The sequence below is a fragment of the Heptranchias perlo genome, chromosome 8, assembly GCF_035084215.1.
Source record: "Heptranchias perlo isolate sHepPer1 chromosome 8, sHepPer1.hap1, whole genome shotgun sequence".
NCBI lineage: Eukaryota > Metazoa > Chordata > Chondrichthyes > Hexanchiformes > Hexanchidae > Heptranchias > Heptranchias perlo.
Genome location: NC_090332.1, coordinates 7,416,169 through 7,443,477, shown reverse-complemented (window position 1 = coordinate 7,443,477; position 27,309 = coordinate 7,416,169). Strand labels below are relative to the sequence as shown.

The window sequence follows — 27,309 nt, the reverse complement described above, 5'->3', positions numbered from 1 at the left end:
TATTGTGATATTCTCACTCCCCCCAGGATATTGTGATATTCTCACTCCCCCCGGGATATTGTGATATTCTCACTCCCCCCAGGATATTGTGATATTCTCTCTCCCCCCAGGATATTGTGATATTCTCACTCCCCCCAGGATATTGTGATATTCTCATTCCCCCCAGGATATTGTGATATTCTCACTCCCCCGGGATATTGTGATATTCTCTCTCCCCCCAGGATATTGTGATATTCTCACTCCCCCCAGGATATTGTGATATTCTCACTCCCCCCAGGATATTGTGATATTCTCACTCCCCCAGGGATATTGTGATCTTCTCACTCCCCCAGGGATATTGTGATATTCTCACTCCCCCCAGGATATTGTGATATTCTCACTCCCCCGGGATATTGTGATATTCTCACTCCCCCAGGGATATTGTGATCTTCTCACTCCCCCAGGGATATTGTGATATTCTCACTCCCCCCAGGATATTGTGATATTCTCACTCCCCCCAGGATATTGTGATATTCTCACTCCCCCCCAGGATATTGTGATATTCTCACTCCCCCCAGGATATTGTGATATTCTCACTCCCCCAGGGATATTGTGATCTTCTCACTCCCCCCCAGGATATTGTGATATTCTCACTCCCCCCAGGGATATTGTGATATTCTCACTCCCCCCGGGATATTGTGATATTCTCACTCCCCCAGGGATATTGTGATCTTCTCACTCCCCCAGGGATATTGTGATATTCTCACTCCCCCCCAGGATATTGTGATATTCTCACTCCCCCAGGATATTGTGATATTCTCACTCCCCCCAGGATATTGTGATATTCTCACTCCCCCAGGATATTGTGATATTCTCACTCCCCCGGGATATTGTGATATTCTCTCTCCCCCCAGGATATTGTGATATTCTCACTCCCCCAGGATATTGTGATATTCTCACTCCCCCCAGGATATTGTGATATTCTCATTCCCCCCAGGATATTGTGATATTCTCACTCCCCCCAGGATATTGTGATATTCTCACTCCCCCCAGGATATTGTGATATTCTCACTCCCCCCAGGATATTGTGATATTCTCACTCCCCCAGGATATTGTGATATTCTCACTCCCCCGGGATATTGTGATATTCTCTCTCCCCCCAGGATATTGTGATATTCTCACTCCCCCAGGATATTGTGATATTCTCACTCCCCCCAGGATATTGTGATATTCTCATTCCCCCCAGGATATTGTGATATTCTCTCTCCCCCCAGGATATTGTGATATTCTCACTCCCCCCAGGATATTGTGATATTCTCATTCCCCCCAGGATATTGTGATATTCTCACTCCCCCGGGATATTGTGATATTCTCTCTCCCCCCAGGATATTGTGATATTCTCACTCCCCCCGGGATATTGTGATATTCTCACTCCCCCCGGGATATTGTGATATTCTCACTCCCCCCAGGATATTGTGATATTCTCACTCCCCCCGGGATATTGTGATATTCTCACTCCCCCCGGGATATTGTGATATTCTCACTCCCCCCAGGGATATTGTGATATTCTCACTCCCCCCGGGATATTGTGATATTCTCACTCCCCCCGGGATATTGTGATATTCTCTCTCCCCCCGGGATATTGTGATATTCTCTCTCCCCCCGGGATATTGTGATATTCTCACTCCCCCCGGGATATTGTGATATTCTCACTCCCCCCGGGATATTGTGATATTCTCTCTCCCCCCAGGATATTGTGATATTCTCACTCCCCCCGGGATATTGTGATATTCTCACTCCCCCCGGGATATTGTGATATTCTCACTCCCCCCAGGATATTGTGATATTCTCACTCCCCCCAGGATATTGTGATATTCTCACTCCCCCCCAGGATATTGTGATATTCTCACTCCCCCCGGGATATTGTGATATTCTCACTCCCCCCGGGATATTGTGATATTCTCACTCCCCCCAGGGATATTGTGATATTCTCACTCCCCCCCAGGATATTGTGATATTCTCACTCCCCCCCAGGGATATTGTGATATTCTCACTCCCCCCCAGGATATTGTGATATTCTCACTCCCCCCCAGGATATTGTGATATTCTCACTCCCCCCCAGGATATTGTGATATTCTCACTCCCCCCAGGGATATTGTGATATTCTCACTCCCCCCGGGATATTGTGATATTCTCACTCCCCCCGGGATATTGTGATATTCTCACTCCCCCCAGGGATATTGTGATATTCTCACTCCCCCCCAGGATATTGTGATATTCTCACTCCCCCAGGATATTGTGATATTCTCACTCCCCCCAGGATATTGTGATATTCTCACTCCCCCAGGATATTGTGATATTCTCACTCCCCCCAGGATATTGTGATATTCTCACTCCCCCAGGATATTGTGATATTCTCACTCCCCCCGGGATATTGTGATATTCTCACTCCCCCAGGGATATTGTGATATTCTCACTCCCCCCAGGATATTGTGATATTCTCACTCCCCCAGGATATTGTGATATTCTCACTCCCCCCGGGATATTGTGATATTCTCACTCCCCCAGGATATTGTGATATTCTCACTCCCCCCGGGATATTGTGATATTCTCACTCCCCCAGGATATTGTGATATTCTCACTCCCCCCAGGATATTGTGATATTCTCACTCCCCCCAGGATATTGTGTTATTCTCACTCCCCCCGGGATATTGTGATATTCTCACTCCCCCCGGGATATTGTGATATTCTCACTCCCCCGGGATATTGTGATATTCTCTCTCCCCCCAGGATATTGTGATATTCTCACTCCCCCCAGGATATTGTGATATTCTCACTCCCCCCGGGATATTGTGATATTCTCACTCCCCCCGGGATATTGTGATATTCTCACTCCCCCCAGGATATTGTGATATTCTCACTCCCCCCGGGATATTGTGATATTCTCTCTCCCCCAGGATATTGTGATATTCTCACTCCCCCCGGGATATTGTGATATTCTCACTCCCCCCAGGATATTGTGATATTCTCACTCCCCCAGGATATTGTGATATTCTCTCTCCCCCAGGATATTGTGATATTCTCACTCCCCCCGGGATATTGTGATATTCTCACTCCCCCAGGATATTGTGATATTCTCTCTCCCCCAGGATATTGTGATATTCTCTCTCCCCCAGGATATTGTGATATTCTCACTCCCCCCGGGATATTGTGATATTCTCTCTCCCCCAGGATATTGTGATATTCTCACTCCCCCCGGGATATTGTGATATTCTCTCTCCCCCAGGATATTGTGATATTCTCACTCCCCCCGGGATATTGTGATATTCTCACTCCCCCCGGGATATTGTGATATTCTCACTCCCCCAGGATATTGTGATATTCTCACTCCCCCCAGGATATTGTGATATTCTCACTCCCCCCCAGGGATATTGTGATATTCTCACTCCCCCCAGGATATTGTGATATTCTCACTCCCCCCAGGGATATTGTGATATTCTCACTCCCCCAGGATATTGTGATATTCTCACTCCCCCAGGATATTGTGATATTCTCACTCCCCCCGGGATATTGTGATATTCTCACTCCCCCCGGGATATTGTGATATTCTCACTCCCCCCCAGGATATTGTGATATTCTCACTCCCCCAGGGATATTGTGATATTCTCACTCCCCCAGGATATTGTGATATTCTCACTCCCCCCAGGATATTGTGATATTCTCACTCCCCCTGGGATATTGTGATATTCTCACTCCCCCAGGGATATTGTGATATTCTCACTCCCCCCGGGATATTGTGATATTCTCTCTCCCCCGGGATATTGTGATATTCTCACTCCCCCCAGGATATTGTGTTATTTTCATTTTCTCAGGATATCATTCTAATACACAAAGAAATACATAGAAGTTATAACACAGAAACAGGCCAGTTGGCCAAACTGGGCCATGTTCGAGCAAATAGTTCTAATCACATTTACCCACCCAGTTCCTATATCCTTTCAAGCCCTTTTCCTTAATCCACCTAGCCAATCTATGCGGCAGAAACTTTATTTGTGGTGGAGCAGAAGCAGCTCCGAGGAAATTCCCGGCCAGAGTTTCTGCCTCAACCACTAACTCGGGAAGTGAATTCCACATCCTTAGAACTCGCTGTATAAAGTTCTCTGAACTAAATTTCTTTACGTTTAATCTTGTATCAATGGTCACTGGTTCTACACCCCTCAACTGCTGGAAACAGTCTGATTCTATCTACCCTGTCTCATCCTTTCATAATTTTAGGTATTTCTATCATATTGTCCCATAATCTGCATTGTTCTAATTAAAGAGAGACCCCATTTTTCGTCTTTCTTCGTATTTAGATTTCTTTACAGGCTGATCCTAGTGAATCTGCAATATAACCTCTCTAAAGCCTTGATATCATCAGTCCACCTGGATTATCATTGTGATATTATCAATTCCCCGGTGTACCGTTGTGGTATTATCATTCCCCAGGGTAACGTGATATTATCATTACCATAGAGTGCCACTGTGATACTATCACCCCCCAGAGTATTATTGTGATATCATCAATTCCCAAGAGTATTATTGAGATATTATCAATTCCCCAGAGTATTATTGTGATATTATCAATCCCTTAGGGTATCATTGTAATATTATTTGTAATGTTTCCTACATTACAACAGTGACTACGCTTCAAAAAGTACTCCATTGGCTGTAAAGCGCTTTGGGACGTCCTGAGGTTGTGAAAGGCGCTATATAAATGCAAATCTTTTTTTCTTATTTCCCAGAATGTAGTTGTGATGTTATAAATTCTCCAGGGTATCATTGTAATATTATTATTCCTTCAGGATATTATCAATTCCCCAGAGTATCTCTGCAAAGTTATCGATTCCCCAGAGTATCATTGTGATATTATCAATTTTCTAGAGTATCATTGAACTATTATCGTTCCTGCAGAGTATCAGAGTGATACTTTCAAATCTCAAGAGAATCATTGCGATGGTATCAATTCCCCCAGAGTGTCATTGTGATATATTATCATTCCCCAGAATATCGTTGTGATAGTTTCATTCCCCCAGAGTATCATTGCGATATCATTATGCTCTAGAGTATCATTGCGATATCATTATGCTCTAGAGTATCATTGCGATATCATTATGCTCTAGAGTATCATTGCGATATCATTATGCTCTAGAGTATCATTGCGATATCATTATGCTCTAGAGTATCATTGCGATATTATAAACAGAGTGAATATTGACCGGTGATGACCACTTCCGTTTCAGTCCATGCACACGTGCGGGATTCCCCAGCCGCCTGCAATGACGTATGGCCAGCCAATTGTGCGCATGCGTGGGATTCCTCACGTCTGACAACATCCTTTTCCGCTCATGCGTACTGCACCGGGCCTTCTGAAATTAACTCGCTGCTATTTTGAGCGGGACTCCCTGGCTGCCTTCTGATATCAACTCTTATCTGAACTCACGAGTGTTAATGATGTGCCTTATTTGAACTCACAAGTTAGTGCTGTGCACTGTCTGAACTCGGGAGTGTTAGCACTGTGCATTATCGGAACTCACGACTGTTAGCGCTGTGCGCTGTCTGAACTCGGGAGTGTTAACGCGGTGCATTATCTGAACTTGGAGTGTCAGCGCTGTGAGTTATCAGAACTCACGGCTGTTAGCGCTATGCACTGTCGGAACTCGGGAGTGTTAGCGCTGTGTGTTATCAGAGCTCGGGAGTGTTAGCGCTGTGTGTTATCAGAGCTCGGGAGTGTTAGCGCTGTGTGTTATCAGAGCTCGGGAGTGTTAGCGCTGTGTGTTATCAGAACTCGGGAGTGTTAGCGCTGTGTGTTATCGGAACTCATGGCTGTTAGCACAGTGCGCTGTCGGAACTCGGGAGTGTTAGCGCTGTGCATTATCAGAGCTTGGGAGTGTTAGCGCTGTGCATTATCAGAGCTCGGGAGTGTTAGCGCTGTGCATTATCAGAGCTCGGGAGTGTTAGCGCTATGCATTATCAGAGCTCGGGAGTGTTAGCGCTGTGCATTATCTGAACTCAGGAGTGTTAGCGCTGTGTGTTATCGGAACTCACGGGTGTTAGCGCTATGCGCTGTCTGAACTCACGAATGTTAGCACTTTTCCTTGCTTGAACTCACGAGTGTTAGCACTGTGCCTTGCCTGAACTCACGAGTGTTAGCACTGTGCCTTGTCTGAACTCACGGGTGTTAGCACTGTTCCTTGTCTGAACTCACGGGTGTTAGCACTGTTCCTTGTCTGAACTCACGGGTGTTAGCACTGTTCCTTGTCTGAACTCACGGGTGTTAGCACTGTGCCTAGCCTGAACTCACGAGTGTTAGCACTGTGCCTAGCCTGAACTCACGAGTGTTAGCACTGTTCCTTATCTGAACTCTGCGGTCTGTCTGACAATTACTGGATTAAATTACACTCGATCAAATTATACATTCCAGGCAAATTGTTGGGTGATTATTGTCCTTCCAATTCTTGGCGGTACTGGTACAAATCTAGTTAATTACACCGCGCCCGCGGTGTCACTAAATGCGGTGTATTATCAATTCCCTAGAGTGTCATTTTGATAATATCATTCCTTCAGGACACCATTGTGATATTATTATTCCCCCAGAGTGTCACTGTGATGCAATCATTCAGTCAGCGTATCAACAACAACAACAGCTTGCATTTATATAGCGCCTTTAATATTGTAAAATGCCCCAAGGTGCTTCACAGGAGGGTTATCAGACAAAATTTGACACCGAGCCACATAGGGAGGTATTAGGACAGGTGACCCACTTGGTCATTGAGGTAGGTTTTAAGGAGCGTCTTAAAGGAGGAAAGAGAGGTGGAGAGGTTTAGTGAGGGGATTCCAGAGCTTAGGGCCTAGGCAGCTGAAGGCACGGCTGCCAATGGTGGAGCGATTAAAATCGTCGATGCGCAGGAGGCAAAAATTGGAGGAGCACAGAGATCTCGGAGGGTTATAGGGCTGGAGGAGGTTATGGAGATAAGTGGGAGCGAGGGCCATGGAGGGATTTGAAAACAAGGATGAGAATTTTAAAATCGAGGGATTCCCGGACCGGGCATCAATGTAGGTCAGCGAGCACAGGAGGTGATGGGAGAACGGGACTTGCTGCAAGTTAGGATACGGGCAGCAGAGTTTTGGATGAGCTCAAGTTTATGGAGGTTGGAGGATGGGAGGCCAGCTAGGAGAGCTTTGGAATAGTCCAGTCTGGAGGTAACAAAGGCATGGATGAAAGTTTCAGCAGCAGATGAGCTGAGGTAGGGGGGCAGAGACGGGCGATGTTACGGAGGTGGAAGTAGGCGATCATGGTGATGGAGTGGATATGTGGTCAGAAGCTCATCCCAGGATCAAATAGGACGCCAAAGTTGTGAACGGTCTGGTTCAGCCTGAGACAGTGGACAGGGAGTGGGATGGAGTCGGTGGCTAGGGAACGGAGTTTGCGGTGAGGACCAAAGACAATGGCTTCGGGTCTTCCCAATATTTAGTTGGAAGAAATGTTTGTTCATCCAGTATTGGATGTCGGACAAGCAGTGTGACAAATGAGACAGTGGAGGGGTCGAGGGAGGTGGTTGTGAGGTAGAGCTGGGTGTCATCAGCGTACATGTGGAATCTGATGTTGTGTTTTCGGATGATGTTGCCAAGGGGCAGCATGTAGATAAGAAATAGGAGGGGGCCAGGGATAGATCCTTGAGGGACTCCAGAGGCAACAGTGCAGGAGCGGGAAGAGAAGCCATTGCAGGAGATTCTCTGGCTATGACTGGAACCAGGCGAGCACGGTCCCACCCAGCTGGACAACGGAGGAGAGGCATTGGAGGAGAACATAAGAACATAAGAAATTGGAGCAGGAGTAGGCCAATCGGCCCCTCGAGCCTGCTCCGCCATTCAATAAGATCATGGCTGATCTGATCCCAACCACAAATCTAAAGAACACAAGAAGTCGGAGCAGGACCCGGCCACATAGCCCCTGGGCCCTCTCCGCCACCCACACGGCATTGACCGATCCGAACTCAGCTTCATGTCCAATTTCCTGCCCGCTCCCCATAACCCCTAATTCCCTTTACTTCTAGGAAACTGTCTATTTCTGTTTTAAATTTATCTAATGATGTAGCTTCCACAGCTTCCTGGGGCAGCAAATTCCACAGACCTACCACCCTCTGAGTGAAGAAGTTTCTCCTCATCTCAGTTTTGAAAGAGCAGCCCCTTATTCTAAGATTATGCCCCCTAGTTCTAGTTTCACCCATCTTTGGGAACATCCTTACTGCATCCACCCGATCAAGACCCTTCACAATCTTATATGTTTCAATAAGATCGCCTCTCATTCTTCTGAACTCCAATGAGTAGAGTCCCAATCTACTCAACCTCTCCTCATATGTCCGCCCCCTCATCCCCGGGATTAACCGAGTGAACCTTCTTTGTACTGCCTCGAGAGCAAGTATGTCTTTTCTTAAGTATGGAGACCAAAACTGTATGCAGTATTCCAGGTGCGGTCTCACCAATACCTTATATAACTGCAGCAATACCTCCTTGTTTTTATATTCTATCCCCCTAGCAATAAAAGCCAACATTCCGTTGGCTTTCTTGATCACCTGCTGCACCTGCATACCAACTTTTTGATTTTCTTGCACTAGGACCCCCAGATCCCTTTGTACTGCAGTACTTTCCAGTCTCTCGCCATTAAGAAAATAACTTGCTCTCTGATTTTTCCTGCCAAAGTGCATAACCTCACATTTTCCAATATTATATTGCATCTGCCAAATCTCCGCCCACTCACCCAGCCTGTCTATATCCCCTTGCAGGTTTTTTATGTCCTCCTCACTCTCTACTTTCCCTCCCATCTTTGTATCATCTGCAAATTTTGATATGTTGCACTCGGTCCCCTCCTCCAAATCGTTAATATAGATTGTAAAGAGTTGGGGACCCAGCACCGACCCCTGTGGAACACCACTGGTTACTGGTTGCCAGTCGGATGGTGTGGTCAACCGTGTCAAAGGCTGCAGACAGGTCGAGAAGGATGAGGAGGGATAGTTTAACACAGTCACGTAGGATGTCATTTGTGACTTTGATAGGGCCGTTTCAGTAATGTGGCAGGGCAGAAACCTGATTGGAGGGATTCAAACATGGAGTAGTGGGAAAGATGGGCACGGATTTGGGAAACGACAACATGTTCAAGGACTTTGGAGAGGAAAGGGAGATTGGAGATGGGGCGGTAGTTTGCAAGGACAGAGGCGTCAAGGGTGGTTTTTTTGAGGAGGGGTGTGATGACGGCACATTTGAAGGGGAGGGAGACGGTACCTGAGGGGAGGGAACCGTTAATAATATCAGCTAACGTGGGGGCCAAGAAGGGAAGTTGGTTGGTCAGCAGTTTAGTGGGAATAGGGTTGAGGGAGCAGGAGGTGGGCCTCATGGTCAAGTTGAGCTTTGAGATGGCATGAGGGGAGATAGGAGAGAAACTAGAGAAAGATGCAAGTTTAGGGCCAGGGCAGGGGGCAACCACAGGGGGGAGTTTGGCTTGGTGGGCTCGGGGAAGGGAGGGAAGTAGCAGAGGGAACTGAACGGATGGTCTTAATCTTAGTGACAAAGAAGTCCATGAGCTCCTAGCACTTTTCGTTGGAGGTGAGGGTGCAGGGGGGCAGGGAGAGGGGGTTAAGAAGACGGTTGATAGTGGAGAAGAGAAGCCAGGGTTATCTTTGCATTCCAGGATGATCCTGGAATAGTGAGCAGTTTCATTGTGATATTTTCATTCCCCAGAGTATCATTGTGACATTATAAGTCCCTAGAGTATTAGTGTGATAGTATCAATTCCCTAGAATGTCATTGTTATATTATCATTGCCCAGAATACTATTGTGATATTATCTTTACCCCAGGCTATCATTATGATATCATTCCCCTGAGTATCATTGTGATATTATTAATTCCCTGAAGTATCATTGTGATATTATTAATTCCCCTGGAGTATCATTGTGATATTATCAATTCCCTGGAGTATCATTGTGATATTATCAATTCCCTGGAGTATCATTGTGATATTATTAATTCCCCTGGAGTATCATTGTGATATTATCAATTCCCTGGAGTATCATTGTGATATTATCAATTCCCTGGAGTATCATTGTGATATTATTAATTCCCCTGAGTATCATTGTGATATTATCAATTCCCTGGAGTATCATTGTGATATTATCAATTCCCTGGAGTATCATTGTGATATTATTAATTCCCTGGAGTATCATTGTGATATTATTAATTCCCTGGAGTATCATTGTGATATTATTAATTCCCTGGAGTATCATTGTGATATTATTAATTCCCTGGAGTATCATTGTGATATTATCAACTTCCTGGACTTTAATTGTTCTCCTTGCAAAGTTGACATTTCTACATTTTTTTATCCGGACATTCGGTCACCGTCACTGCCGTGAAAGCTTTTCTCCGACATCTGATCTGCTTCCGTTGAAGAGGCTGGAAATCAGGGAGCTGCGGGTGGCTCGTTACAGGGGGAGAGAGAGAGAGAGAGAAAATAAACTTACTTGAGGCGTTATACTGGACATCGGAGGTCTCCATTTATACAACACAATTCTTTCCACATCGCAGCAAAGCTAATGAAGGCTGGATGAACAGAAATTGGCAAGATTCTTGCAGAGAAGAGCCATGGTCTTTTCAGTGCCAATGACTGAAAGTGTAAAACCAGCAGGAATGTGGATTGGGCACGAAGATCAGAGCGTAACATGTGCAACACTCCAAGGTAAATCAAACCAGAAGAAAGGACTGGATACAGAGATGGATTTAATGAAAGAGAAACCTTAATGAGGGGCGCCATTGTGAGGAAGCACAGCTATTTCTGCCCGAAATAAACGGAGCACTTAAGACACTATAACCGGCAACTTTGCAATTCAAGTTAATGCAGATGGATAATGGTTATCGCTTTTTGGCCGATATAAGTGATTGCCTGCTTTAAGCGTGGATATTTTAACTGCTGGGGACTTAATTATCAATTCCACAGAGTATCATTGTGATATTATCAATTCCACAGAGTATCATTGTGATATTATCAATTCCACAGAGTATCATTGTGATATTATCAATTCCACAGAGTATCATTGTGATATTATCAATTCCACAGAGTATCATTGTGATATCAACAATTCCACAGAGTATCATTGTGATATTATCAATTCCACAGAGTATCATTGTGATATTATCAATTCCACAGAGTATCATTGTGATATCAACAATTCCACGGAGTATCATTGTGATATTATCAATTCCACAGAGTATCATTGTGATATCAACAATTCCACAGAGTATCATTGTGATATCAACAATTCCACGGAGTATCATTGTGATATTATCAATTCCACAGAGTATTATTGTGATATTATCAATTCCACAGAGTATCATTGTGATATCAACAATTCCACGGAGTATCATTGTGATATTATCAATTCCACAGAGTATCATTGTGATATCAACAATTCCACAGAGTATCATTGTGATATTATCAATTCCACAGAGTATCATTGTGATATCAACAATTCCACAGAGTATCGTTGTGATATTATCAATTCCACAGAGTATCATTGTGATATTATCAATTCCACAGAGTATCATTGTGATATTATCAATTCCACAGAGTATCGTTGTGATATCAACAATTCCACAGAGTATCATTGTGATATTATCAATTCCACAGAGTATCATTGTGATATTATCAATTCCACAGAGTATCGTTGTGATATCAACAATTCCACAGAGTATCGTTGTGATATTATCAATTCCACAGAGTATCGTTGTGATGGTATCATACCCAGAGTACCATTGTGATATCATCATATCTCCAAAGTACTATTGTGAAATTATCAATTCTCCAGAGTATTATTGCAATATCAACAATTCACCAGAATATTATTGTGATATTATCATTCCCCCAAAGTATTGTTGTGATATTATCGATTCCCCAGAGTATTTTTGTCATACTTGTGATGATTTCCCAAGGATATTATTGTGTTATTATCATTCCCCCAATGAATCAGTGTGATAATATTATTCCTGCAGGGTATAATTTTGATATTATGACTTAGCAGTTAAAAACCACTGAAAATGCTTGAAATACGCCACTGGTTGGTTAGCACGCAAAAAAGAAAAATAAGTTGAAGTTTTGAGTGTACGCCAGTGTACACTTTGAGTTCTGTGTTTGTCTTTACATTCTGTTTCCAATTGTTTAAATTGCTTTTATTGCTTGTGAAAAAGTGTCAATGATAAAGCACGTGATTAGGTCCAGTGCGACATTCAGTGAGAAACACCAGCACCAGCACCAGCGCGATCTTTTGTCCAAATTCCACAAGTTTGTCCCAGGGGAAGTGTAAATGGCAGTCTATGAAGGGATGGAAGCTCAGTTGCCAAGTTGTTGCTAAGAGAATGCCAGTATTCACAGTGCTACCTGAATTTTAATTAGCTGAATCTATAAGTGATAATGGACAATAGATTGGTTGAGAATATCCATAGAGTGAGACCTTGGCCAGTCCCTCGAAGAGATCACATTCAGTCCAATCTATCTTCTGGAACTGTTACAAGTGTTTTCCAATAACTTTACTGACTGATTGTATGGTGTGAAATGATACTTGCGCTTTTTTTCTTGTCACTGGCTTTATTCAGTGTGTCAGTGCCAATACACTCTCATTAATCCCACACATTAATGCTGTGAATCACTTCTTGGTTGATGGTCAACAGCTTGTACTTCTAAGTGCTAATTCGACATGGTTTTATGAGCCTTTCCTGCCAGCGGCACACATTGATAATTTGAGAGGGATGGATAATCGTGGGCAGCCCGGGGTTCTGCCGCATTGCTGGTGGGCAAGGCAAAAAGGTTGGTCCAAGTGGCAGCTGGACCTGGGCAGGAGCTAGGAGAAGAATCAGTCGAGGTGAGCAAGGGCCCAGTTAAAAAGGAGGCTTTTGAACACGGGAGATGTGGAAAGGTTGCTGGGGGAGGGGGGGTGGGGGGTTGGTGTTTTGGAAGGGGGTTCCGGAGTGTTGGGCGAATCAGCTGAAGGTGCTGCCACTAATGATGGAGCAAAAGGATAGGCAATATTGGTAGGCCACAGTCTGTGAGCAGGACGTGGAGCTGGAGGAGGTTGCAGGGGTATGGAACGAGGCTGAGGGTGGAGTTGTAATTGAGGACTGGGAATTTTGAGAACAATATCCTGGAGGATGGGAGGCCTGAGGAGGTTCACCCCCCCCCCCCAACCGGTGACAGACTTGTACCTCACCCTGGTGCTTATATAACTCAAAACATGCTCTCCAGACACAACTCAGGTTGTGAAGGACAGAATCTATAATTGTACTGCTGGGTGTTTTCTGTTAAATGAAGATTTCACCTGCCCACCATCATTCATTACTGGAATCCCAGTGATAATGTATGTCCTAGCAGAGTTGGTATTAGCAATGCAGTCAGTATGGTCTTCATGGTATCCTGAACAGATCAGAAAGAACTGTGTTCAGAAAGAACTTGTATTAATACAGCCTGACTTTGGGACGTCCCAAAGCGCTTTACAGCCAATCAGTGGCAGGAGATGATTCAATGACAAAATGGAAGATGGTGCAAGGAAAACGGAGGCGATGATGAGACAAGTAGAGATACAAATGATAGGTCCAAAGGAGGTGTAAATAATTACAGCAGAATAGCAGAGAAAGAAGGAAGCATGGAAAACCTGGCAAAGATAGGAAGACTCCCATGGCCTGGGCGACAGTAGGATAAGGGGACACAGAATCTAACTGGTGAAGGGCAATCGTAGGTCTGATAGTAGGAGGCACCTTGTCACACAAAGTGACCTATGCATGGAATGAACTCCAGGGTAGAGGTAATGGAGGCGAAACCCCTGGAATCATATAAGGGAGAGCTGGATGCCTCGACGGGAGGACATTAAGCCACTCTAGACAGGATGGACTGAATAGCCTTACTCGTCCATATTTATAATCTTGCGACCTTGTGGTTTAATTTTCGGTATTTATTTCTATAGAATTAAAGAGTCTGGCACGGAAATGACTCAAAAATATTAACCTTAGCAACATAACGACCTCCATACATGAGGATGTTTATGTAACAGTTTTCCTTTTCTCCGAGAGACTCCACAGCAATAAAATAATATTTTGTCAGCGGCAATAGTTCTGATTTTGCGAGGAGACTAAAGTGCCCAAAGTGTGTGCGGGGTTTTGAGCGGCAGGCAGTGCTGTAGTCCTCACATCTGGGTTTTCCTTCCGTAAAAGCGTCTGCCATTATTACACTTTCTAGTCCCCAGCAGTGATTATTTTGGCTACATTCTGATTCTGGAATCTGTTCCCTAGTGGTTAGGCTCCTAATTTGAGCATTTTATTTGGGCAGGTTGACGGTTTGATCACCAATGAGGCTGTCGGAAAAGATTCATCGTGTTGAGCACGTTAAAATGCTGCTGATTCGGTTCTTTGACGTGTTCGGTAAAAGCAATCACCCAGCAACTGGGGGGAGAAAAACATTAGCAACCGTTGCTGGGCAGCAATTTTGAAATCTCTACCAACCAGTCCAGTTTTGCAAAAGGTTTTAACGCAACACATGATGAGTCAATAATGTAACTCTGTTGTTTCATTTTCATTTCACAGCTGAAGTAACGAGCAACAATGAAAGCCAAGAATTTGTCGGTGTCAGCCCAGCCATCGAGACTGATTTTCTTGGCCATAAAACCAACAAAGTTGTGGATTTCTGCGACCACTCCTGCAGTGATATTGGAAACATGTTTAAGGAGCTGCACGGACTAAGGGTTCTTGTCAGCAATCTGGTCGATGGACTGGTTAAAGTGGTGTGTGTCATGTGTCACTTTTCATCTCACTGAAGCATGTTTTGCTTTTTGAAACAAACTATCCCTCAATGTGTACAAAGGAGAATACAAATGCACAGGACTATAACTCACACTGTGTAGAAAGGAGAATACAAACACATGGAAATATACCTCATATTGTGTACAAAGGAGAAAACAAACACATAGAAGTATACCTCACACTGTGTACAAAGGAGAATACAAACACACAGAAATATGCCTCTTTTGTGTACAAAGGAGAAAACAAACACATAGAAGTATACCTCACACTATGTACAAAGGAGAATACAAACACACAGAAATATGCCTCTTTTGTGTACAAAGGAGAAAACAAACACATAGAAGTATACCTCACACTATGTACAAAGGAGAATACAAACACACAGAAATATGCCTCTTTTGTGTACAAAGGAGAAAACAAACACATAGAAGTATACCTCACACTGTGTACAAAGGAGAATACAAACACACAGAAATATGCCTCTTTTGTGTACAAAGGAGAAAACAAACACATAGAAGTATACCTCACACTATGTACAAAGGAGAATACAAACACACAGAAATGTACCTCGCACTGTGTACAAAAGAGAATACAAACACACAGAAATGTACCTCACACTGTGTACAAAAGAGAATACAAACACACATGACTATACCTCACATTGTACAAAGGAGAAAACAAACACATAGAAGTATACCTCACATTGTGTACAAAGGAGAATAGAAACACACAGAAATGTACCTGACACCGTGTACAAAGGAGTTTACAAACACAGGACTGTACCTCACAGTGTTGTAGAATGGTAAATGCAGATGATATGATAACATTGCTGTACCTGGAAAATATTTTGCAGACAGAAGAAAATGTCATAATCCGTGACATCCTAGAAGATACTTTAAAAAAGGTGAGGCCAGGCCAGTGCTGGCACAGTGGGCGTCTCTTTGACAACAAGGAGGAGTGGACGGTGGACAGCTGTACTAAGTGCACCTGTCAGGTGAGTCCAGTGTCTGCAGGGTCTCCCTGGTTTTTAATTACAGCCTATGTAAATGATTAGTAAAAATAAGAAACGTTACTTAGCTTTCACAATTAATATTTTGTGTAATTATATTTCCTAAGTTAACGAGGTACAAATTGTTCAAAGCTTGAGATGTGTAGTCACAAGCGGAGTTGATACTGTATTCAGGAAATAGAACTGTTCTATAAATTTTATTCAGTTGCTGCTAAGTATTTGTCAGTATTGTTTTAAAATTATGTTCAAATATACTAAAGCCATCATGCCCATCCATTTAAAAAAACCAACTCTTTAAAGGAGCCCTGTTCTCAGGACAAAAGCGTTTAACCGAGCTCCCCAATGGCTCCTTTGGTAACAGCAGTTCGATTGCTTGTCTATGCTGAGTTAGCTAGTCGCTACAACTGTCTCTAGACTAGGGATTTGGGGGGGGGGGGAGAAATCAGCCAGACTTTCTGCTGCTGATTACCCTTCCCTGGAGAGTGCATTTGTGTGGAGATCAGGTGGAGACAGAATTAGACTCGGCTGTGATGCCCTCCACAGTCAAACAGCCTTCTGGCTCTCACTGACTGCGCTTGGACATGAAGCAGGGTCACTTGGGCAAGGTACACCTAGCAAAGAGTCAACAGCCTAGGGGAAGTCAAGACAAAGCAGGCATGATCCGTTATCAGCGAACTGGTGTGCAGCGAATAAGAGAGAGGGTTCAATGATATTCACATCATCATGTTGCATTTTGTCAACAGATTGGGGGGAAAGAAAGGATTTGCCAAACATTTTTTTTTCTATTACTGTCGCATCCCTTTAAGAGCATCAATGAAAGTCAATGAGCTGTGATTCTGGAAGGCTGCTTAAAGGTGCTGTGCCTCAGCTCAACTGTCAGGACATGACCCAGCCCACAGCTTGATGTCAAACACACTCTGAGACCCTTTCATGTTTTCAGTGAAGAATGGTATAATGGCCCTGGCCTGTAGGCTGGAAAGTACTTGTTAAGAGACTAATAATACGCAAATAATAACAGAAAGTCCAAGCAGTAGCACCTGGGCTGGCTCTGATTAATGGCGCTGTAAATTATTACTTTCCTGCAGGTTGCCCATAGTTCCTGCCAAGCCAATAGGGGAAAGTTCTTCATCAAGATTATATTATGATTAGGTTTCTGTTTTCTTTAATGGTGTTCGATATTTAGTGGATGCAGTGAGATTCCTGCATCATCTCCACTCTCTGAGATTCCTGTACCCTCTGCACTCTGTGAGATTCCTGTACCCTCTCCACTCTGTGAGATTCCTGTACCCTCTCCACTCTGTGAGATTCCTGTACCCTCTGCACTCTCTGGGATTCCTGTATCCTCTCCACTCTGTGTCTTTATGTCTGTTCAGTGGTGTACCCTTTCTGCTCTGTAAAGTTCTGAATAACCCCGTTTATGTAACAGCCTAAATAATCCCCAATTGTTTTTTTTCACACAAAGAATTGTCAGAATACTGCATATAACAAGTGACCATTGATGCAAAGACTATGACTTCATTTTAAAGAGATTTGGCTAGGTTTTTGAAAAGTGAGAATATGAAAGTATTGGGAAAGGGCAAGGAGATGGGATTAGTTTCGACAGGTCTAGTTGAGGAGCCAGCACCAGCACAGCCTGGATGGGCCAACTGGCCTCGTCCTGTGCTGTCATTTGTATGAATCTGTGTCTCGTTAGATTGTAGGCTCTTGGGCCATTTCATGCTCTCCTTTCTGCAGCTTGAGGCTCTCCGCCCTCCCGTTCCATTCTCTGTATCCCATCACCCGTGGACACTTTGCCATTTCCTTTCAGCTGTTCGATGATATCCGGATCCTTTCCCCGTGAATGACTTTCTCTCTTCTTGCCGCCCAAGTCGAGTTTCCTACACGTGTTTCATGCTCAGTTATGCACTCAATAAATAGGCAATAATTGATTTCATCTGAACGATAGGCCAGGATCCTCAGGGGTTTGAAAGATCCACTGAGAACCTAGACCTGGAAGACACAGCGGGGAGGCAGTCTAATAAACACCGCCAGCTTCTGGGCTGGAAATGGAAACCGCAGCAAAGAATGAATGATGACTTTTAAAATCAGATTTGTTACAGATGTAATTACAGTCAGGGAAAGGTTTCGATCACAATGGTTGTAATCAGTAGGAGCACTTCTCGAGAGTCCTGGCAGAGGCATGAATTCAACTGAATGTGTGTTTAATTATTGCTGGGGCGGAGTTCTAAATGTATTAAAGTCTTCTTCTCCCCAATGTCCTGGCCAATAATTATCCCTCAACCGCCATCACTAAAAAACAGATGATCTGGTCATTTGTCTCATTGCTGTTTGTGGGAGTTTTCTGTGCGCAGAATGGCTGTCGCGTTTCCCTACATTGTAACAGTGACTACACTTCAAAAAGGTATTTTGTTGGCTGTAAAGCACTTTGGGACGTCCTGAGGTTGTGAAAGGCGCTATATAAATGCAAGTTCTTTCTTTTTCTGTTATCTCCCGTGCACCAAGCCACGGTCTGCAAGTGCGGACGAGGCCCCCCCCCCCTGCTCCGGCCACTGCTAAACTGCTTGCTGCCATCAGTCCTTACTTACCTTGTCCTGGATAACAGGAAGTGGCAGCAGGCCAGTCCTCTGCCGTGATTTCATGCAAGAGATCTCCAACCAGCCCGGACGAGTGCGGATACATTCTTAGCCCTTGTAAAGTTGTACGTGTGGTTATGTGAATAATCGGCAAAAGCTGGAGAAACATGGAAGAGTCCTCACTGCCCTCATAGAATCGTACAGCACAGAAGGAGGCCATTCAGCCCATGGTGCCTGTGCCTTTGAAGAGAGCCTCCGAGCAAGGTCAATTGCAGGAAACTCCATGTATGGCTCTGTAACAGGGTTGGGGATAGTTTTATGTGCGGAGATAACATTCGCGGAGGGATCGAAAGACGGCCTTAAGAGATCGAGGATATTGGGCGTGTGATAGTTACACACGTAACTCACTGACGTCCAAAATTCGGTGATTTTTCAGGCATCGGATTTGATTCGCCCCTCACAATCCACTTGTTTCCGGCTGCAACGACACAGGAAATTTGGGTCCCACCAGTTATACAAAGACTGTGTACATTTGCTTTTAGTAAGGTTCACATCAAGGCTCGTTTTGGAGAATGGATCGCTTCCTATTGCAGCCATCCTATGTCAGCATCAAGCACCCTCAGGTCAGGTATAGCACGGCCAGATGCGGAGTATAATCTCCTGCAACCTTGCCCTGATAACATGCCTTTGTGCCAACCTCACAAGTGCCCCTTATATTGCACAAGTGTGACAGGGTTTTCTCCCATTTCCCACACTGACCATCCCTCGGACTCTCTGAGTAAGACTGCCAATTAATGCCAAATTAAGGAGGGTTTCGAGCCGTGGGCCCGTACCCATAAGGAACCGGAATAAGGCTGCTCAAACTCATTTCAGGTAGGCCTTCATCAGAAGAGACTGGGATGGATGTAAACTCCATTGCCAGAGGTGAAAGGTCAGTGTCTATCCCTCTGCACCATCCAGTTCCTACATTTCCTTATTTGTTAAAAGAACGACAAAAAAGCAGTGTTTTAAAAGTTTTTTTTATTATTGCATAAACAACAACTTGCATTTATATAGTGCCTTTAATGTAGTAAAACGTCCCAAGGCGCTTCACAGGAGCGATTATCAAACAAAATTTGACACCGAGCCATATAAGGAGATATTAGGACAGGTGACCAAAAACTTAGTCAAAGAGGTAGGTTTTAATGAGCGTCTTAAAAGAAGAGAGAAAGTCGGAGAGGTTTAGGGAGGGAGTTCCAGAGCTTAGGGCCAAGACAGCTGAAGGCACGGCCGCCAATGATGGAACAATGAAAATCAGGGATGCGCAAGATGCCAGAATTGGAGGAGCGCAGAGAATTCGGAGGGTTGTAGGTGTGGAGGAAGTTAGAGATTGGGAGGGACGAGGCCATGGAGGGATTTGAAAACAAGGATGAGAATTTTAAAATCGAGGCATTCCCAGACCGGGAGCCAATGTAGGTCAGCGAGCACAGGGGGTGATGGGAGAACGGGACTCGGTGTGAGTCGGGATAAGGGCAGCAGAAAGCAGAAAAAAAGCACGATTGCGCTTCCCTCAAGTCATGATGCATCACAGAATTCAAACTGCTTTACAACCTTCGCTGTACTTAACACACCTAAAGAATGACGATCTTACAGCATCTGAAGCATATGAATAACAACGTACCAAAACTCACAGTTCCATATAAAAAGGGTGAATGTTTATTTTTTCCTTTACGCAGGACTTCAGCATTATCTGCCGACGAATTACCTGCCCCCCAGTGTCGTGCGCGAACCCCTCTTTCATCGAAGGCGAGTGCTGCCCCTCATGCCTCCGTGAGTATACACTCGAAGGATTTGTACGGCTGCCACCTCAGTTCATCATTTTCAACTGTCTTGCCCTGTCCTATACTCTGCACTGTGTGACCTCGTAGGGATCAGAACCAAATACCCCAGGAGGGCAAAACTACCGATTCAGTCTTATTGCATTGCTGCCCAATTAAGTGACCTTGCTAGATGAGACCTTGAAATTTCCGTCCTCTCAGGTGGATGTAAAAGATTCCATGGCATCATTTGAATCAGAGCAGGAGGGTTCTCCCCAGTGTCCTGGCCAATATTTATCCCTCAACCAACATCATTAAGAGATTATCTGGTCAATTGTCTCTACAAGATGTGAGGTTCCTGTACCCTCTCCACTCTGTGAGATTCCTGTACCCTCTCCACTCTGTGAGATTCCTGTACCCTCTGCACTCTGTGAGATTCCTGTACCCTCTCCACTCTCTGAGATTCCTGTACCCTCTCCACTCTGTGAGATTCCTGTACCCTCTCCACTCTGTGAGATTCCTGTACCCTCTCCACTCTGAGATTCCTGTACCCTCTCCACTCTGTGAGATTCCTGTACCCTCTCCACTCTGAGATTCCTGTACCCTCTCCACTCTGAGATTCCTGTACCCTCTGCACTCTGTGAGATTCCTGTACCCTCTCCACTCTGTGAGATTCCTGTACCCTCTGCACTCTGTGAGATTCCTGTACCCTCTGCACTCTGTGAGATTCCTGTACCCTCTGCACTCTGTGAGATTCCTGTACCCTCTGCACTCTGTGAGATTCCTGTACCCTCTGCACTCTGTGAGATTCCTGTACCCTCTCCACTCTGTGAGATTCCTGTACCCTCTGCACTCTGTGAGATTCCTGTACCCTCTGCACTCTGTGAGATTCCTGTACCCTCTCCACTCTGTGAGATTCCTGTACCCTCTGCACTCTGTGAGATTCCTGTACCCTCTCCACTCTGTGAGATTCCTGTACCCTCTCCACTCTGTGAGATTCCTGTACCCTCTCCACTCTGTGAGATTCCTGTACCCTCTCCACTCTGTGAGATTCCTGTACCCTCTGCACTCTGTGAGATTCCTGTACCCTCTCCACTCTCTGAGATTCCTGTACCCTCTCCACTGTATCTTCTTCACTCTGTGAGTCCTTTCTTGTATTCAAGAGCTAGGAGCCAGGCAGATTTCCTGCAGACTTTCCCCATGTCATGTTTGAGCTGAGAGCAATCAAACTGCTTCTTGGGTTCTTTGCTTTGGCATCTGTCCCATTGAAATTATATATTCCAAATTATGATAACACATGCACGACTCGGGAATTGTTGTTCTGTCTGTTTTTTTGGTTATGTTCTTGTAATCTATGTAGGAGTTTATTTTCATTGCGATAACAAAAGATGGGGGAGGGGGAGTCAGTGTAGGTTACGATGGGTCTATAGAGAATGTTGCTGTGCTGGCAGTTTTAAGGGTTTTATATTTCTAAGTACAGTCTTTGAGCCGGGGAGTCACGGAGAGCTGGTTATGCTGGAAGTGTTCCCTGTGTTTCATCAAGTCGTGAGTCACTGAGGGCCAGACAGGAAGCAGCTGAAAGGAAGTGGGAGGGGAGAAGACTGTGAGAAGAGAGGAATCCGAGCAAGGTCGAAACAGATCAGTGAATGGACACAAGAGGCTGTAAATGCTATGGAACAGTGAATAGAAAAGCAGAGACCAAGATCCGAGGAGATGGCAGAGAAGCAGACCGCTGAAAAGCTGGGACAGAGAGAAACAACTTGTCTTTATAGTTTGGGACTGTGAACGATTTGTGGCATTCTTTCCCAAGATGTTATTTTTCTAATCTCCCATTTATCACTTCCTGATTCCACCCTATACATTTTGGGTCAGCGGCCTGGGATGGCCAGGGCTGTCTCCATGGTGATAATCAATCACTGAGCCACACGAGGCGGAACAGGCACTTGTCCTCAAGAGACAGGGCACTGGACCGTGGTCGTAAACTTATTCAGGACTCTGAGCAACACGGTGTGTCCAACGACCAAGTAAAGCCTCCAAAGCCCAGGCAACTCAGTCCTATTTGAACTTATGTTTCTTACTTGCTGCTTTGTCCTGTTTGAGTTTTGTAGCCTGAAGGTTTGGAAAGTGCTGTCCTTGGCATTGCTGCCTCACTGGTGGGTGACTGCTGCATTAGAACATCAGGGCCTGTTGGTATCAGGAGCTTGAGAGGTGCCTGGGAACATGGATGTATCACTGCCTGGACTTTAGAGCTCACCATTGTTGGAGGAGAAGGGAGAAAGGTTACTTTTGTGGAAGTCGGAAGCCTGCAGCATCTTAAAGGGGCAGGCAGGCTCCAAAAACCAAAGCCACATCGCTGTCCCACTGTAAAAGAAAGAAAGGACTTGCATTTATATAGCACCTTTCATGACCGTAGGACGTCCCAAAGCGCTTTACAGCCAATGAAGTACTTTCGAAGTGCAGCCACTGTTGTAATGCAGGAAAGGCGGCAACCATTCTCGCGCACAGCAAGTTCCCTCAAACAGCAATGAGATATTGACCAGATCATTTGTTTTTAGTGATATTAGTTGAGGGATAAATGTTCGCCAGGACACTGGGGAGAACTCCCCTGCTCTTTTTTGAAATAATGCCATGGGATCTTTTACGTCCACTTGAAAGGGCAGACGGGGCCTCGGTTTAACGTCTCATCCGAGAGGCGGTACCTCCGACAGTGCGGCACTCCCTCAGTACTGCACTGAAGAAAGCTCAACAGGCTCAGCCATTTAAAGGCTCAGTTTTGGGTCACGGTTTTGACCAAAAATGGTTGCAGTGTAGGGCATTGTGCTGGCTCATCAGAACCTTACAAAGTACTTGGCTCTCTATCTAGCCCATGTTATTGCTGAGGCAAACTAATCATTAATAATGTGTATCACTATTCATAACTCGCAGAAATTCCAAATGCTGTCAAAAAATAACATGCTTTGAAATAATTAATGACTTCATGCATAACGAATGACATAGCTGGGTAGATTGAAACATTCTAGAAATAAATCTATGATTATACAATCGAGTCATTAGCACACGATCTGATTTGTATCTCAATCCCTGATTGGACAGACCAGCAGTCATTAATTATTGTCTCAGATATTTGGATTCGAAAGCAATTTCTAACTTTTTAAGCAACCGACTTGAAAGAGCAAAAGGAAAAAAAGGAGCATTTTTAGGGGCCAATGCCAAATTCCAAACTGTCAACAGAAAGAAAAAGATCACAACTTTCAACTTTTACCTAAAATAAAAGGGGAAATCGCTGATTCTATAGTGAATGATCAGACACTTTCTCTACTGAAATAAAGGCTTTTGCTTTCTGCTTCATCTCTTGTTCCATCAAACGTGCCCTCCGACTCTCTCTTCCTTCTCCCTGATCTTCACTGTGTTGAAGTGTCATTGGACGGTCCCCCGCTCTGACCAATCCTTTCTCGGGACCTCAAATACTGTCTATCTCTTTATCCCCCTCACCCTTTCCTCCCTCCTGCAATCTTCAGGCTTTTCAAACCCAAACTAAGCATCGCTTAATCCCAAGCTTCCTGATTTACCGCTTCACGTTTACTCTATTCAACCATGGTAGGAATCCTGCATTGTGACCCTTGGCCTTTCACCTTGGTCTCTCAGTATAGTGCTATTGTGAGTACATAGGTTTTGTTGTGTTCTCTCTTCAGTTAAGGACAGTGAAGATGGTTGGTCTCCTTGGTCTGAATGGACGGAATGCTCTGTCTCTTGCGGCATGGGAACCCAGCAACGGGGAAGGTCATGTGATCCCACCAGCAGTCGTTGCGAGGGCCCATCCATCCAAACGAAATCTTGCCAATCAGCGGAATGCGACAAACGCAGTAAGTCTCACCATTGGATGGATGTCTTAAATGCCTCTTAGGGAATTGGTCATTCCAACTGTAAGGACAAATGAGGTGTGGCGGATTTCCCAACTGCATTAGCCTTAGAGTCTATCAGAACCAAAACCACGTGTTAGTTGTTTACCATAAACTTATCACACAAGAAAAAATAACTAATGAGCTTTTGGTTTTAAAATAGCACGCGCAATAGCTCGGCTGGTAAATCATTGTGTAACGTTTTCAATAGCACCTCCCAAACCCGCGACCTCCAACACATGGAAGGTCAAGGGCAGCAAGTGCATGGGAACACCATCACCTCCCAAGCTTTCCCCTCCAACTCACACGCCATCCCGACTTGGACATATATTGTTGTTCCTTCAATGTCTCTGGGTCAAAATCCTGGAACTCCCTACCTAACAGTACTGTGGGAGAACCTTCACCACACAGGCTGCAGCGGTTCAAGAAGAAGGCCCACCACCACCTTCTCAAGGGGCAACTAGGGGATGGGCAATAAATGCCGGCCTTGCCAGCGACGCCCACGTCCGCAAGAATGAATCATTTTTAAAAACTGACCCATTCAAGCCAGAAGATCCCAGGTTCAGTTCTTGGCCTGTGCTGAATCAGCCATCTCAGACAGGTTGGCAGTTGGGCCACGGAGGTGAAAGGTCAGCCAAGGTTCCCGCATGTTCGAGAAGCTCGCCTGGGCTCGTTCACGAGGAATGGCCACGTGGGCGAAGGACCAGAGAGTGCCCGACATTCACGAAATTGTACCCCAGCCAAGAATGCACGCCCCGTAAAGAGGAGGATTAAAAAAAAGGAGGAAATTGGGAATGAAGAGTGCCTGGGGTAGTCCTTGACTCTGTGCCATGGTGTAAAAGAGGTGATAGCGAGTCGGCAGTCCGTTGTACATCCCTCCCGGCTTTTATTTCCATTGATGTCAAAGTGGAGAGATGTGAAACGGGTCTGCCGACTACACCATTGCACAAAGTCCAAGGTCTACCCCTCTTCTGTTTATTCTCCGTGTAAATCCCTTACCTTTCCTGTCAGATTTAATCGGAGCACCTGATGAGTTTCAGTTTGGATAGCAGTGTGACGTCCCTGACCTTGGAATAGGTGTGAAGAGCCTGAGGCAGCACACACTGAGACTGAATGGGAAGGCAGCTGCTGCCCATCTCGCAGCTCTCAACACAGATCTTGTGAAAGACCTGGTTTGGAATGTGACCGAGGTGTCCAATACCTCCTGGTGCCCCCTGTCTGCTTTGGCAGTCTTCGAGTCTGTACGTCACGAATGTATTTTACCCTCAGTTGTGAAAGGAAGGTGCTGCTGGTGTTATATGTAACGGGCGTTTAACATATTGGTGTTAGAGGGGAAGCTGGATTTATATCATAATCATATTAAAATACAACAAATATTGCGTTGAAGCTTTAAGAAGACAGGCGCCATTATTTTACGTCACGGTCGGGCTCGAGGGGCTGAATGGCCTACTCCTCTTCCAATGTTCCTAACATCCATTCTCCGGTTATCTGAATTTTCCCAGGACACAGCCCTAATTGACACGTTGGGGGGGGGGTCATTTTCACTTCGGGCGCCTGCGGAAAAAGGGCGTTTAGTGGATCTGCCGCCCGTTACACACCTGATTTTCTGTTGCGTTGACTTCAATGGGCGCGCTGTACAGCGGGTGGCCGATCTGCTGATGCCCGTTTCCCACCGAAAGTTAAAATCAGGCCTGTTGTCTCATTGCAACTCGTCAAACTCCTCCCGTCTGACAGAAATCACCCTCACGGCCCAAGAAAGGTTCAGTTCATCTTTTTGTCATATTCATTCTTGGGACATGGGCATCGCTAGCAAGGCCGGCATTTATTGCCCCTCCCCAGTTGCCTTCGGGAGGTGTTGGTGAACCACCATCTTGAACTGCTGCAGTCCATGTGGTGAAGGTGCTCCCACAGTGCTGTTAGGTAGAGAGTTCCAGGATTTTGACCCAATGACAATGAAGGACTGGCCGATATATGTCCAAATCAGGACAATTTATTTGTATTGTATCTGTCTTGATGCTCATGCCTAGGTTATTGCTGTACCATATGTGTTAGATCAAAGTTTGGGGAGTCTCGATTATCTGCCAATTTCCATTATCCAATGATCCATCTGTTATCAGCCACATATCACTTTTAAATTTGGAGAGTTCTACATCACTGTAATTTCTTACTGTCTTATTTGAATCACAATTTTGTTTTTGCTTATAACATAATGGAATTCTCTCGACCTCTGTGCTGACATGAATTTTGTGTCTTCAGTTCTTCAGGACGGTGGCTGGAGCCATTGGTCACCGTGGTCTCCGTGCTCGGTCACCTGCGGAGACGGCATAACTACCCGCATCCGTCTCTGTAACTCGCCTGTGCCACAGCTCGACGGCAAGGACTGCCAGGGTAACGGACGAGAGACAAAGCAGTGCATGAAGGCTCCGTGTCCCAGTAAGTCCACTCGCATCGCACCTTGGCTGGTCACTGATCGCATTCTTCATGCATCAGGCATAGAGCCAACTGGTTGATTTAGCTGACGTCCGCTGCTATGGCCTGGAAGGATCCTATGGCATAAAAAAAGTTATGGCTCTTATCACCTTCTTAGCTACGGATAGGAGCTTTGCAAATCAGCCTGTGGGTACACTGCCCAATTCTGGGCACTGCACTTTAGGAAGGACATACTTAAGAAAAGACATACTTGCTCTCGAGACAGTACAAAGAAGGTTCACTCGGTTAATCCCGGGGATGAGGGGGCGGACATATGAGGAGAGGTTGAGTAGATTGGGACTCTACTCATTGGAGTTCAGAAGAATGAGAGGCGATCTTATTGAAACATATAAGATTGTGAAGGGGCTTGATCGGGTGGATGCGGTAAGGATATTCCCAAGGATGGGTGAAACTAGAACTAGGGGGCATAATCTTAGAATAAGGGGCTGCTCTTTCAAAACTGAGATGAGGAGAAACTTCTTCACTCAGAGGGTAGTAGGTCTGTGGAATTTGCTGCCCCAGGAAGCTGTGGAAGCTACATCATTAAATAAATTTAAAACAGAAATAGACAGTTTCCTAGAAGTAAAGGGAATTAGGGGTTACGGGGAGCGGGCAGGAAATTGGACATGAATTTAGATTTGAGGTGAAGATCAGATCAGCCATGATCTTATTGAATGGCGGAGCAGGCTCGAGGGGCCGATTGGCCTA

The 27,309-nt window shown here is 45.1% G+C and overlaps 1 protein-coding gene across 2 annotated transcripts in view; it reads left to right on the top strand.

Moving 5' to 3' along the window:
* Nucleotides 1–27,309, top strand: part of LOC137324374 (thrombospondin-2-like) — a 70,819-nt gene that overhangs the window by 15,036 nt on the left and 28,474 nt on the right. For both annotated transcript variants that reach the window (XM_067988590.1, XM_067988589.1), the window contains exons 5-9: nucleotides 14,640–14,836; nucleotides 15,709–15,849; nucleotides 20,153–20,246; nucleotides 23,926–24,096; nucleotides 26,389–26,565. In XM_067988590.1, coding sequence (XP_067844691.1) covers nucleotides 14,640–14,836; nucleotides 15,709–15,849; nucleotides 20,153–20,246; nucleotides 23,926–24,096; nucleotides 26,389–26,565 — 780 coding nt within the window. The remainder of the gene's footprint in view (nucleotides 1–14,639; nucleotides 14,837–15,708; nucleotides 15,850–20,152; nucleotides 20,247–23,925; nucleotides 24,097–26,388; nucleotides 26,566–27,309) is intronic.